Source organism: Ambystoma mexicanum, chromosome 13, assembly GCF_040938575.1.
Source record: "Ambystoma mexicanum isolate Mex_15411 chromosome 13, UKY_AmexF1_1, whole genome shotgun sequence".
Lineage (NCBI taxonomy): Eukaryota > Metazoa > Chordata > Amphibia > Caudata > Ambystomatidae > Ambystoma > Ambystoma mexicanum.
The window spans coordinates 191406492-191419876 of NC_090938.1; the positions used below are offsets into that span (position 1 = coordinate 191406492).

The 13385-nt window shown below is 41.4% G+C and overlaps 1 protein-coding gene across 7 annotated transcripts in view; it reads left to right on the plus strand.

Moving 5' to 3' along the window:
• The window catches only part of LOC138521067 (receptor-type tyrosine-protein phosphatase V-like), a 641711-nt gene that overhangs the window by 530818 nt on the left and 97508 nt on the right, over positions 1–13385 (plus strand). For all 7 annotated transcript variants that reach the window (XM_069633598.1, XM_069633597.1, XM_069633596.1 and 4 more), the window contains 2 exons: positions 7946–8025; positions 12494–12581. In XM_069633598.1, the coding sequence (XP_069489699.1) occupies positions 7946–8025; positions 12494–12581 (168 nt within the window). The remainder of the gene's footprint in view (positions 1–7945; positions 8026–12493; positions 12582–13385) is intronic.

The following is a 13385-nucleotide window of genomic DNA, read 5'->3' on the forward strand; positions in this document are numbered from 1 at the left end:
CTTTAATCAGCTTAACCCAAAACAGGTCCACCACTTAAGAAGCCAGTGCACGGTTGTACATGAAGCAAGTTTATTGTACAAATGCTCTGGGGAGTGGTTAGATGGTGTTGCCGAACCAAACTAACCCATGTCTCAACAATGCAGCATCGGTTGGCAGATTACATACCTTTTGCATCCATTTTAAACATCTCAGGTGCTTTATCACCGTGCATCCCACAAATATGATTGGTCAAAACCTCTTCAAAGAAATCACATCTTTCCCCAATTCTTCCATTTTCATTGGCTATGTTTATCTTCATTATCTTCAGATTGAATTCAAAACACATCTCTTCTTGGGATTCGTTGTAGTAGGTAATGGCGTCAGTGCATTGTTACACATTGGTATTGAAAACATAATTCATTTCTAGTAATAACTGGCCTAAGGCCTTTAACTTTAAGTATGATTGCACATGTTCCTGTGACATATTTTTAGCAAAGAGAGGAAGGTCTGCTAAAAAGGATTTTCTACAGATTTGAACTGCAGATCGCGATCCCCATTCCACAGACCCCCTGGCGCCTAAAATAGACCTACTAATTTATACCCTCACATGCAGTCTCTGATGACCTAGAAAAACACTTAGCCATCAGACACTGGGCTCAGACATCATGTTTATTACCACCAAATTAATAAATAACCCCCTTTAAAGATTTTAGAACAAATGGCAAGATAACATCTGTTCCCTTGCAGGGACTGTAATCTTTGCCCTGTTTGTATGACCATCTTAATAGGTAACTCATACTCTTTCATCAAGAATGTCCCTGCTACTTAGAATGCACGTGTAAGAGCTAACAGTTGAGAAAAGCACTTGATTGGGTGGATTTTTGTTTTTGATTATAACACTAAAAGTAACATATAATTAACTCCTTTCAATTCATATGGATTTGCAACACTATGCCTGTTTGCTGCCATCGCCCAGTCATCAATGTGGTGTGCGCACCATTGACCACCCCAACAGGTTCTTGTGACGTGGTTGTAGCTCCTTCATTAACTTCAACTTGTTCCAGCAGCTGAGACGGGTGTCTCCCATGTTCAGTGCCAAAATTCCTCTGGTTATTAATGTTATTGTTGTCAATATTATTAGGGTATTTATTGAGCACGTACCTACCTTCTGGATGCAATGCAGCACTTTACAATCATAGGGGACAGAAAACAGTGAGGCTAGCGGAGAAAAAGGGTAACAAGGAGCAAACAATTTGAGAGGCTGGGCAATTGACTGTAAGGGATCTACAAACAACCAGGGGAGGAAACAGTGGGGAGAAGATCTCCTCAACACCTATGCCATCACATTGCCCCTCACGCCAGTAGACTCGCTAGACACCAACCGCCCCTGCCCACCCCTACAGCTGTACCCCTTCTCTGTGCACCGGTATCCTACATCCCGCTGTATATCGCTTCTGTTGTTACCTCTGAAACGTGCCCCGTTATGCATCTGTACTATTTTATGCCTCTGTAAATCACTATGTTATGTATTCAAAATAATAATGACTCAGGTCGGGTAGGGTGGGTAGTGGAAGGTGTGGAAGGTGGTGTGTAGGCTTAGGTGTTTAGGAGGAGCCATTCCTTGGTTATATGTTGCTGATGTAATTTGCAACCTGTGGAGGACGTAAAGTACAAGGCTGCATTATTAGTTGTCTTTAGAAATATGAGAACTTGATCACCAATAGACCTTTCAATAAGACATTGCTACTTCAACGTAAAGCAAGTGCAGGAATTTGAGGATGGTTATGTGTCTGGTCGTTTGAGAGCGGCACATCATCTTACTGCATGGGTTTATTTAGATCATTCAAATCAAGACCAGTAAGTGCTTGGGGCGGTGGGGAGAGGGACTATGCCCCTGTTGCTATACTAGTAGTGCTGGTTTTAAACAATGGCAGTTCTAAGCAGAAGCCTAGCTCACCAACATTAGCTTAGCAGAAGGGCCCAAGATTGGCCCTGAAAATGGCAATTCTGTTTCTATTGCAAGGGAAGATGTGCCAACTTTGCTGGAGGTCATTGCTTCACCACCCCTGTTCAAACTGTGAGCTCCTAGAAACGGAACAGCAGACGAGAGCCAGCCGGGTGTAAGCTTTCGTTCGGATTTGTTTCTATGATCTAGTTGTTCTTTAGTGACAGTAGCATAAACCTTGCTATACCCTGTGAGACCTTTGTCATTTTGGCTTTTAGTGTTTAGCATTTTCCTCAGTGACAGTTAATGTAATGGCCCTTGGGATTGTGAAGTTTAATTTTTGTTTGATATGATGTGGTTCTACTTGTGCAACACATGCATTATAGGCTGGGTGTAAATTCATTCTTCTGGCCTGCCATCTTGTATTACCTGTACGCATCCAATGACGCATGCATGCTCACCGCTGCAGAGCCACACTGACTTTGGTTCCAGGGATGAGTGCTGCCAATACCTGGAAGTGGTAATAACCATTTTCGGGGTGGGTGGGGGATTGGCCGTGTACTTTTCCAACACAGGCTCGCGGAGGACCCTTGATTACCGCAAATGGTTGCAGTTTCCTGAACAACACTCTTACCGGGCTGGTGGCATTTTCCTGTGCCATGTGACCATCTCTAGCCCAATGTTGGGGGCTAGCTGAGGTGATCAGGTGATCTTTCACACAGTGTCCTTAGATCCATCATCCAATGCTTGTTTGTATCGGAAGTATGGCAGAAAAGGGTGTTCTATGAGGTGAGTATTTCAACTAATCCTGTGAATAGTAGAACCACTTGAAATAAGCATATGATGGACCGTTTGAGCACATAATTAGAATTGGTGTTGAAATCCACCAGATATAGTTGGAAGTTGTTGACCTTTATTCACGAAAATGATAATGTTTTTTTGGCAGGATTCTATTGTTCGAAAATAAGAAGATGGTGAGAAGAGAAATAGACGGAATTCCCAAAATTATTTAAAAAAAACACACAAGTATGATGAAAAAGAGGGAAATGAGTGCCAACATTAAGAGAGATCATAAGGAAAAAAATATGAGCCGCTCAATTTGGGGAAGATTCAAAAGATTACATTTAAATACAAAAATTGTGTGAGAAACCACTGGGCACAACTGCTTCAGGCAGATGCTGAGGAAATGTTCGGTCACTTAATGCAGAAGGGCTCACATTCCTTCTGGGCTTTGATGAATGAACAACAAAAGGGTAGGGGGGAGAAATTCATGAATGCTGTAATGGAGATGAATGGGTGAGGCATTTCAGTCAGTTATATGGGGAGTGCTATCAAACTGCCAGTACTGTTGACCTTAAACTGAAAGATATTGGGTTAGAGGGGTCTTTGAATTATGACACAGAGGAGGTGCTAAATGTAATCATGAGAGCTAGTAATTCAAGAGCACATCGTCCCATAAAGTGTCATAGAGTCTTTTTAAGGGAGAACCTATAGAATGGGCAATTATAGAATGCTATATGACGACATTCTGAAGACAGCCACTTAGCCATCCTCTTGGCAGACAGCCTATATCATCCATGTATACAAATCTGGAAGTAGAACTGAACCCAGAAATGACCAACCAATTTCTATTCTGGATGCAGATAATAAAGTATTTGCAACTCTAATTTTAAAACATTTAGAGGTTTGGGTGCAGGGTATAGGACCGATTACAAAAAATCAAACAGGATTCTGTAACTTGCATGGAACTAAAGTAAATGGGTTTGTGTTGGGATGTCTTCAGGATTTAGTGATCAAAGGGAAATATGATGTAATTCATTTTGCAGCCGTGAATTTATCAAATGATCTTGATATGGTATTGAGATCAAGATTATGGGAAAAGTTAAAGTGGGAAATCCCGGCAGGATTGCTAAAATTGATCATTAAATTACATGAAGGAACACATCTGAGGGTTAGGCTGAACCAAGAAGGTTTGTTATCACAGATAGTAAGGAGTAATGGATTGAGGCAGGGGGGCATTTTGCCCACCTGCCTCTTTAATTTATACATGGCTGATGTAGGCAAGTCATTAGAAAAGGTAGCCTTTGTAACCCCGAAAAGAGGGAACTTGTTGATTTGTTGTTTAGCATACGCTGATGATTTTATCCTAATAGACCGTACAGGAATTGGGTTGCAATGCTTACTGGTGGCTTTTGAGGTATCTGCTAAGAAAATGGGTCAAAGATCAATCCTAGAAAAACACAGATTTTGTCATTTTCCAAAAGGAATAGAAAATGTCTGTACGTTGGAAACTGAACAACAGAATTCTGAGTAGAGTTCAAACCTTAAATTTATTCGGGGTTTCCCATTAGTGGTTACCCAAATAAAACATTCCCAATGAGCTTTTTGAGAGCAAAGGCAGATGCTTTAATTCCACAAATGAAACGGAGCAGGAATCATTTCACTGACCCCTTTAAGTTCCCTGTGGGAAAGGTCTGCCCAAAACTATTATATGGCACTGAGCTATGCAAAGATTGGGTTTTGGAACATTTATCTGTGGTGGAAAGGTGTCATGCGAAGTGCCTTACTTAGTGTTTTGAATTCTGTGCCAATATCTGCCATAACATATGAATTGGGTCTAAATGCTATGAAGGTCAAAGGCCAATGGCACATTTTGTCATTGTACAGGAAGTTCTTGCAAGCTCCAGAAAATACCCTTTACAGTCACATTGCTGTAATCATGGAAAAATTATCAGACCCAATTGTAGTGTATTATGTAGACCATTGTTCTTTAATTTTGAAGCCATTCGGCTTTTCGGATGAAGATTTGGTGAATGGCACAAGGGTAAAGAAATCAATGCTTGATCAGGATTGCTGTTTAAATTTGCAAGTATTTCGTGGATATAAAAGGTCTGATCCATCTTCAGAAAGAACATAAGCTTAGAAGCACAATAGCCCATTATCTAGAAGTCTTCTGGTGTCCCAAGATCAGAAAGGATTTTTTAATGTTTTTGGTGTAACATATTAACAAGGGAAGTGTTAAGACGCAAATTTGTAGAAACATCACAGATATGCTGCAGGTTCCGTAAGAACGCAGATAAGACTGAGACTGTGAAACACTTGTTGGTGGAGTGTTCTAGTTTGAGGACATTGAGATATAGGCATTTTCAGAAGTTTTGTTTATATCTGTGCTACAGGCGATTATGAATCATTTTGGGAAAGATGTTTACTTGCTCGTCAATCATCGACTGTAATAGCTATGGTGGATTTCTTGAAAAATTTGAACTTAAATGAACAAGGGTCTTAGAGGCATGTGGTAGTAACACACTGGATTGGGTGGCCTTCCATAATGTTAAAGTGAAGGAGGTCTTGGTGTACCTGTGTCCCTGGTCGGCTCATTTCTTTATTAATATAAACATCTTGTACAGGCAGAAGATAAGAACTAAAGCTTTGAAAAAATGCACAAACGTGTCCAGAAATCAGAGGTTAGACCCATTAGCTATGGAGGAGAGGTTACTGCCACTTGTAGCAGAAGTGGAGAGTCTTGATTCTGTGGATGACATTGTGAAAGCCTTCCAAGACATTACGCAGGAGGCAGTGAATGTCCTAGCACCACTTAGGACGAGGGTGGTGCTGATTTTAAAAAAATAAATAAATAAATAAATAAAAATAAAGTGAATAAGTGGTTCAGACAAGATTTACAAAGATGAAAAACTGCAAAAAACAAATGTTTGTATGTCTGGAAATCTCAGAGGAGGATAAAAAGACAGAGAAGCTTATAATGAAGCCTCTAAAGTGTTTAGACATGCAGTTTATAGAGGTCAAGAGCATTTCACTGATCTTAGAATTCAAAGGTCTCAGTATGAATCCAAAGAACTCTTTAAGATCTGGAAAGAACTGGAAAATCCATGCCCAAGGGAACAGGATAGATCGATAAATAAAACACAGAATGGTGCTCATCCATTCAAGCGGCCATGTTGAACAAACTTGATAGGATTAAACAAAACATTGGTGTCAAAAGGAGCGAGGTAGATTCTGCAGAGATGTCAGTAAGACACCATATTCTGCGTACCCTAACAACCACTTTCAAACTTGAAAGTTTGAAACCTACCAATTGCAAAGCAGACTCATGCCAAGCAGTGACCATCAAAGCTTGTACTCCTCTGCTGCTCGGAACCTTGACTAAATTTGTCAATGCGTCTTTTGCAGAAAACCATTTGTCTGAGAAGATTAAAAGCTCTTGGATTACCCTTTCTTTCCTTGATTCAGCAAACTATAGGCCTATCACCAACACACCATTTTAATTAAAATATTTAACTAGAGTGGCATATTTCAGATTTTAGAGTTATTTTAACAATCATAATTTTTCACATAAAGGAAATATGGTTTTAGAAAGGGGCATGGAACGGAAACAGCATTGTTGGATCAAAAGTTATGCCTTTTTAAATGTCATAGATAAGGGGCAAATGGCTCTACTTATGTTACTGGATCTGTCTGCCATCTTCGGCCAGGTGGATCATACGTTGTTGGTCATCAGGTTGAGGAAAGTGGCAGCTGCTACGTGGGTTCAATTATTTTAAACAAATAGATTTTGTAGAGTTTGTAGTGAAACAGCAAAGGCAGCACTGACGGTGTTGCAGTTTGGGGTTCCTCAAGGAGCCTGCTTATCTCCATTCCTCTCTAATATTTTTTCGGCTCCACTGTCTGACCTGTTGGTGAAGAGGTATATCGGTTTTAGAAACTATGCTGATGACACTCAGTGTGTCATCCATCTCTCTGGGGATCATGAGCAAGATATCAAGAGTATAAATTAAGTTTATGATATTATACAGGTTCGGATGTTGGAAAGCGGTCTTGTTTTGTTCAAGGAAAAGACTGAATTGATGGTGGTAGGAACTGCACAAATAACTCACAAAGCTCGGCACTCAATAGAGAATGTTTCGGGTGGCTGGATGTGACTTAGAAACTAAAAATAAAGTCAAAGCTCTTGGGATTTTTCTGGACCAAAACTTAAATATGAATGCACAAGTGAGTAGCTTAGTTTCTAAATCCTCAGCATACAATATTAAGCTTCTGTCACAAATGTTTCATTATATCTGTAAAGAAAACTATGAACTAATAGCAAGAGCTATTGTGGGATCTAAAATAGATTACTGTGGCAGGTTGCTAGTGGGCATCAAGAAGGCAGATTGTGGTAGACTGCGGGTGATTCAGAGTGATCACAGGGTTGGGTCTGAGAGATCATGTTACTAAAGCAAGGAGAGGATTACACTGGTTGCTAGTTGAGGCAAGGATTGAGTTTCGTCTCCTTGTTATTGTGCACAAATTCCTAGCTGGCTCCAGTCCTGCATATATGAGCGAGGCTTTGCTGACCAAAGTGAATGTTAGGACTCTTTGATCCAACAACACACCAACTGATGGAACCTAGATGCTCTCTCTCACAAGTTGCTAAGAGTGCTTCCTTTGCCGCAGCCCTCAAGCCATGGAATGCAATTCCTCCAGATCTCGGAGAAGAAAAAGGATATTGAAACTTTTAAGAAGATACTACAGACTGTGCTTTTGAGACAGTGCTGGCTGTTTGGCAAAGTGTTATTGAGTTTATACTCTTTTTCCCTCATCATTTGGTGCTGTCTGTCCTGCGCCTATAAGCCTCTGGGTCACTAGGTGCGCAATGCAAATATGTAAAGTAAGTAAAGGCGGAATCGACTATTGTGATCAATAGATATATGAATTCCATGGGAATAAAGAATGTTTTTTTAATTGGTTTGATTACATGTTTTAATGCTTGTGTGACTGTAGTGAAGCTATTTGTGAAATGTGCATGTGAATATTTATGTGATAGTTCTCTGCATTGCTTTAGTGTGACTTTGTGCTAAGGTTGAATGCATTTTAAATAAATAAACAAAACAAAAAAATAATGCAAGGAATGGGCTGGCTGCACCCAGGTTCTAAGTGCCTATTTTTGCATAATTGAAGGTGATGATATTTGAATTAGTTCAGCAAACGCCATCACGTAAGCCATTGTTTTCTTTACCTTACAGAGGCAGTATATTTTCCTGCACACCTGTATACTGGATAAGATTATAGAGGACCAGCTATCAGGCTTTGGAGACAAGGAAACGTAAGCACTATCTTTTGTATGGTATTTTAGGTGGGTATTTAATAAACCAGCTATTGGTAAAAAATAATTGCAAGCGCCTTCAAATTTTTATTTCCAACCGATATGTAATGCTGTTTTGATGGACTGGTATCTGACTGGGTATGAACTTCTTGAGTTTGTATTTAATTGTTTGAACCTCAGGTTCAGTTTTGTCAATCATTCATAGCCCTCCCTTGCTGCTATTCCAGTACTATAGCATTGCTTATCTTGTTCAATATATTTCAGAACTGACCTCTTCGTGCCCTTGTGATTTCCCTTTATCTGGTCTAAAGTTGGCCCTTCCGGGTGATCTGTACTGACCTAAAATGCAACACTGTGCATGCAGTAATTCTTGACATTGTATGTATTTCAATCAATACCTGAATGGTAAAACCATTGAGTTTTAGTTCACAAGGGAATGGGTCAATGGAAGATCAGGAGTTTTAACAATTGGCGTGAGCCTGTAACAGTCCAGTAGGACTTGGCCAAAGTAAGTCACAAGCCATTCAGGAGCCAGAACCACCCCTTTTCCCATATAAGCTCAATTCTCCCACCTGTTGCCTTACACAAAACTAAAGCCTTCTGTTTTTCTATCCTAATCCATTCTCTCCAAATGTCCACTTACTCCATTTCCTCTGTCTGCCACTATCTGCCTATAGCGGATAAATATATGTAGTATTGGGGAAACAACCCTATTCTTAACGGAATTCAGTTCCCCTCTCTCGAGACAAAATGCCTGAACCAGTGTCCTCAAGACAAGACAGGTGGGACTAGAACCCGTTAGTCTAGGACACCATCCTGTGGACCCAACAAAGGCTACTAGTGAATGGCCGAGTCCATACTCTGCCATATACACATACATACAAAGTATTGTCTGCAATAAAAGTCATTTGGCCCAGGAGGTCCCCTCTGCTCCATGCAATGAAATCTACTGAAGACACCAAGAGCAACATGCAGCACAAATGGTGGGTGGCAGATCACATTCAACATACATTTAGGAGGAAGTGTGGGGTATTTGACCTGCCATGTGCCTCTGGGTGCCATACCCTAGGGCACTCATATATACGGTTCTATGTCATTTTACCAACCGTAGTTTTATCAATGGATTTTTTACTGACAAAAATCAATCGAAAAACTAATTGAAATGTATTTATTTTTATTTTGGGGGTCCCCCCCGAAACACCTCATTTCTCTGTTGTTAAACCCACCCAAACCCACTCCTCAACTCTTTTATACCCTTACCCACCCCCATAAAGTTTTTTTGATAGATATTTGTCCAAACAAAATCCAATGAAAAAACTACTGTCGGCAACAGGACATTTCACCCTCATGTACAGTGCTTCCCTGATTGATATTCAATCATATTATTTTGTAATGCAGCTCGGACCTATCTCTGCTGGATCTGTCCTGGTACAAGGATAAACCTAGAGCAGACTTGAGGGTCTTCTCTTTTGTACTGGGCTGCTTCAGCACACTTCGACCGATCACACATCCAATCACACCAGTTCTCGGCTGGATTTCCAAGCCAACAACAAGCTAATCGTTTTATCATTTGTGTACATAATACATAGAGACGCCACATTCATCAATTGCTAACATATGCCCCTCCAGCAAACCCACATGCACTGCACTAGGACAAACCTGCTTCCCTGTCCCCAAATTGAACTCCATCCATCTTCTCTCTGCATACTAAGATCTGGTCATCCCTAATGGGGACACCATGAACCTTCTTCCTAGACCATGCAAGCTCTCTGACCCCAATAGAGTGTCATTACATCAAACAGCATACCATTCCAGTTACACAACCTACTAAACGCCGCATTTGCTCGAAGGCAACTCACCAGGTCCCCATCTGTAAACTGAAGACATGTCTACATTTTCGACCCTATCCTTTTCAGCAGAAATCTTTGCGTGTCGATCCAAATCCGGTGGTAACCCTTCTTAAGACCATTCCCTGATTCCTAGTCATTTGATCGAGAAAAAAAAGCATCGAAATGCCACACCATCGAAAAAAGCATTGTTTACCAAAGCATCGCCAGGCTATCTATTACATGTAACGGTGCTTTTCCATCGAAACCAGCCCATCGAAAATATAAATGGACTGGTTTCAATGGAAATGCACTTTTACATGTAAAAGATAGCATTTCAATGCATGTTTTTGTAACGTTAAAACGTTGCATGGAGCTGTCCAGTGCTGAAATTTCGGCACTGCCCAGCTCCTTGTAACGTGTTAATGTTTTTTTGTATATAGGGGGGTTCCCCGCCTAGCCCCCCTAACCCTAATCTAATCCTTGATCTAACCCTTAATCTAACCCTAACCCTAGACCCAACCCTAGCCCCAACCCTAACCGCTAACCCTCGACCCTAACCCCAGTTTAGAATATACCATCTATAGTCAATGGAAAGGCATTTCGATGGAAATGCTTTTCGATGCTTATAATTCAATGGTATAGCATTCGATGGAGTGGTTTTCGATGGTTTGACTAGATACCCCATTCCTTCACCCAAACTCATTCTTTTATTTCCAATACCCAGATATAATGGTGACGTCATATGGAAATGCATTGTGCATACATGGATCGCACATTTGTTTTCCCTCAAGGGTTTCCCATTGAGTGGGGTCACCGACTGCTCTTAGCCTTGCATATGTCAGCCAGGCAACACTGCTCCCAACAGCTCCCATTTGGCCAAACGGGAAAAGTGTATTCCAACGTGCTGGCTCTCACTGTTTAAAAATGCTAAACTGATAGATAAGGCCGTTTCGGTGGGCCTACTATATTTGCTATGGCAAAGCACCGGATTTTGCCACTGTAGGCAAAGTGTCATCTTCCAGCCATTTTGCTCCTCCTGTATTCTGCTAGTCTTGCTTTGCCCTAGCAATTGTCCTGTTGAGCAACGCTAACCGCTGACGCGACCTTACCTTGAAATCACTGCAGTCGTAGAAGCTGCAGGGCTGATTTAGAGAGCTATATTTTCAGAATTGACTTTTTTTATTAGGCTATACATTTCCAACAGACCAATGTCAACAGTGTGATCTTAGTCTGAAGATTTACTAGATCACTACACATTCAGCCAGCGCTTTGGAGAGTCCTAGGTCACAGTTACCTTAGTGACACCTTTGGTAGGTCCATTTCTTCTGCTTTTCCATCTCTTAGCAGAATCAGTCAACAATGTGCCCCTGAGGCTCAATGATTAATAGTAGACATACTGGAGGATTTGGGAAAGTGACTTTTAGAACCAGTAGCTACCTTTCAATGGCCCTCGCTTCACTCGGGCCTACCTTGGCTTGGGCTGGCGGGCCGTTACCAGCCATAGCTGTCCCCCACTGCAGGGATGAAAGCCATAGACTAGAACAAACATGAGACAAACGCATATTTTACTAATAGTAGCACCCCGGCCGGGATCAGGGGACCTCCGAGCCTGTCAGAATGCTGGGAACGGGGACTTGACTTCATGGTAAACCCTGCGTTCCGAGCCTCCTCAGATGTGGGAGGCTGCCATCTTCCCTGCCGGGACATCAGGTAAGTGCACCCACGCCTCCTTCCCGCTCTGCCAATTTCCACATCCCTCACCACCGCCACGCCCGCCACACTTACCTGGAGCTTCCTTGTCCCTCTCCTGGTCTTGCGACAATGGAAAGGGAGAACGACCCACAAGCTGTTCCCTTCTTCCTTACCCATGGTGGCCATCTTGTTTTATATTTTTTTAAGTTGAAAAATAACAAACACACTGTTTCTCGAGCTAGAAATGAACTATTGGCATCCTGTTAAAACCTACCGGGATGCTAATAGCAAAAACTCCGGGCGGGAGCATTATCGGGTCTGGTAATGCCCTGTGTCTAGCGTTAATGTGCTTGCTTTGCTTGGGTCTGTAACTTGGCCCCAGGGCATTACCTGACCCGGTAATGCCCCCGCCATCGGGTTTGTTACCTAAACATTAGCTTTTCTTGACTTCAATGTGTTTTCAGTGGACTGTTAGTCGTGGCCATTTTACTTTTGTAATGGTTTTCTTCTTTCCTGTAATAAGGGTTCACCCACCTGCCCTGCCTACTTACTTACTCCTGTTGTCATTCCCTGCATATGTAGTTATAAATATAATGTTTGGGCAATCAAATTGAGAGCCAAGCAGGCCCCTATAAAATGCGTGGAGTAAAAGCGCTGCAGATCCTATGCTGGGCACTTTTAGTGTACCCTCTTATTTACTCGCAAGACATTTGTCAGTTGTTGGTTCGTTCGTGTTAATTAATTATACCTGAGCCTTCTTTATATCTCGTGGTGTCACGTGGTTGGCTTTCGAGGCTCAGTTTTATTGCTAAATATGTGAGTATTGTTGGGTTAAAAAGTCCCCTTTTTACTGAGATGAAATGTAAACCTCTGATTAGTTGGTATTCTCCAGAGAACTGGCACACTTTTTTAACATTACTTTTTCTTCCCACGTATCCACCTCTCAGATCCAGACCCATCCTTCAGAAAACCTTTTCTCAGCACTACTTGAAAAAATCTGCCAATGGGAACGCTGGGTTCCTCCAGGAATATGAGGTAAGAGGTGATCCAACCGAGTAAACACAACTTTTTGTGGTGGGCTATTTATTATTCGCAAACCACTTCACCACTTACCTTCTCCAACACAAGAGACACCATGGCAGAAATTGCCGTGTTGACTGGTTAAAGGGTTTTAAATCATAATGACTACTTTGTCATTTAATACATGACAAACGTGATTTTCTAGACGATTTTGTATTTACATTAGTTTTTTATTTTGCACATAAATGGGAGGTTACATGGCCATGGTAATGACAATGGTTATTCCCACCCAGTCCAGCCCCACCCCACCCAAAACACCTACTCATGGGATCTCTTTGAACTCACTTTAATCAAGCCTTAGCATCAAACGTTGTACTCTGAGTGCCTGCCAGTGTCTTATCAAAGCAGTCTTCTGAGAGTTAAAGACATAAATGGCATTGTAAATGCGCTACTTTTGTAATAAAAATGTCTTAACCAGGCCTGACTTCAGCCACTCTGTACATTAAGCACTATGTGTGTCTTTTAATGGTGTCATGTTTAAAATAAGCATTGACAAAGCCAACGGTTTTGGCTTGTTTATAGTGTTAGGTATTTGGCAGGCACTGCTATCAGATGTCCATGTACTCACACCTTTATGCACCTGCTACCATCAATAACCAGTAAATACCACTACATCTGTGCCTGGCAAGTGCCTTTCCCATGCTCACACAAAAGCCCAAACTGTTGGCATTGCCAATGCTTGTTTTTAATTGCTATTAACCGTTTTCCCCACTGCTTTTCGCTTTCACCTACTCATTTTATCATCATCATTGAAATTTG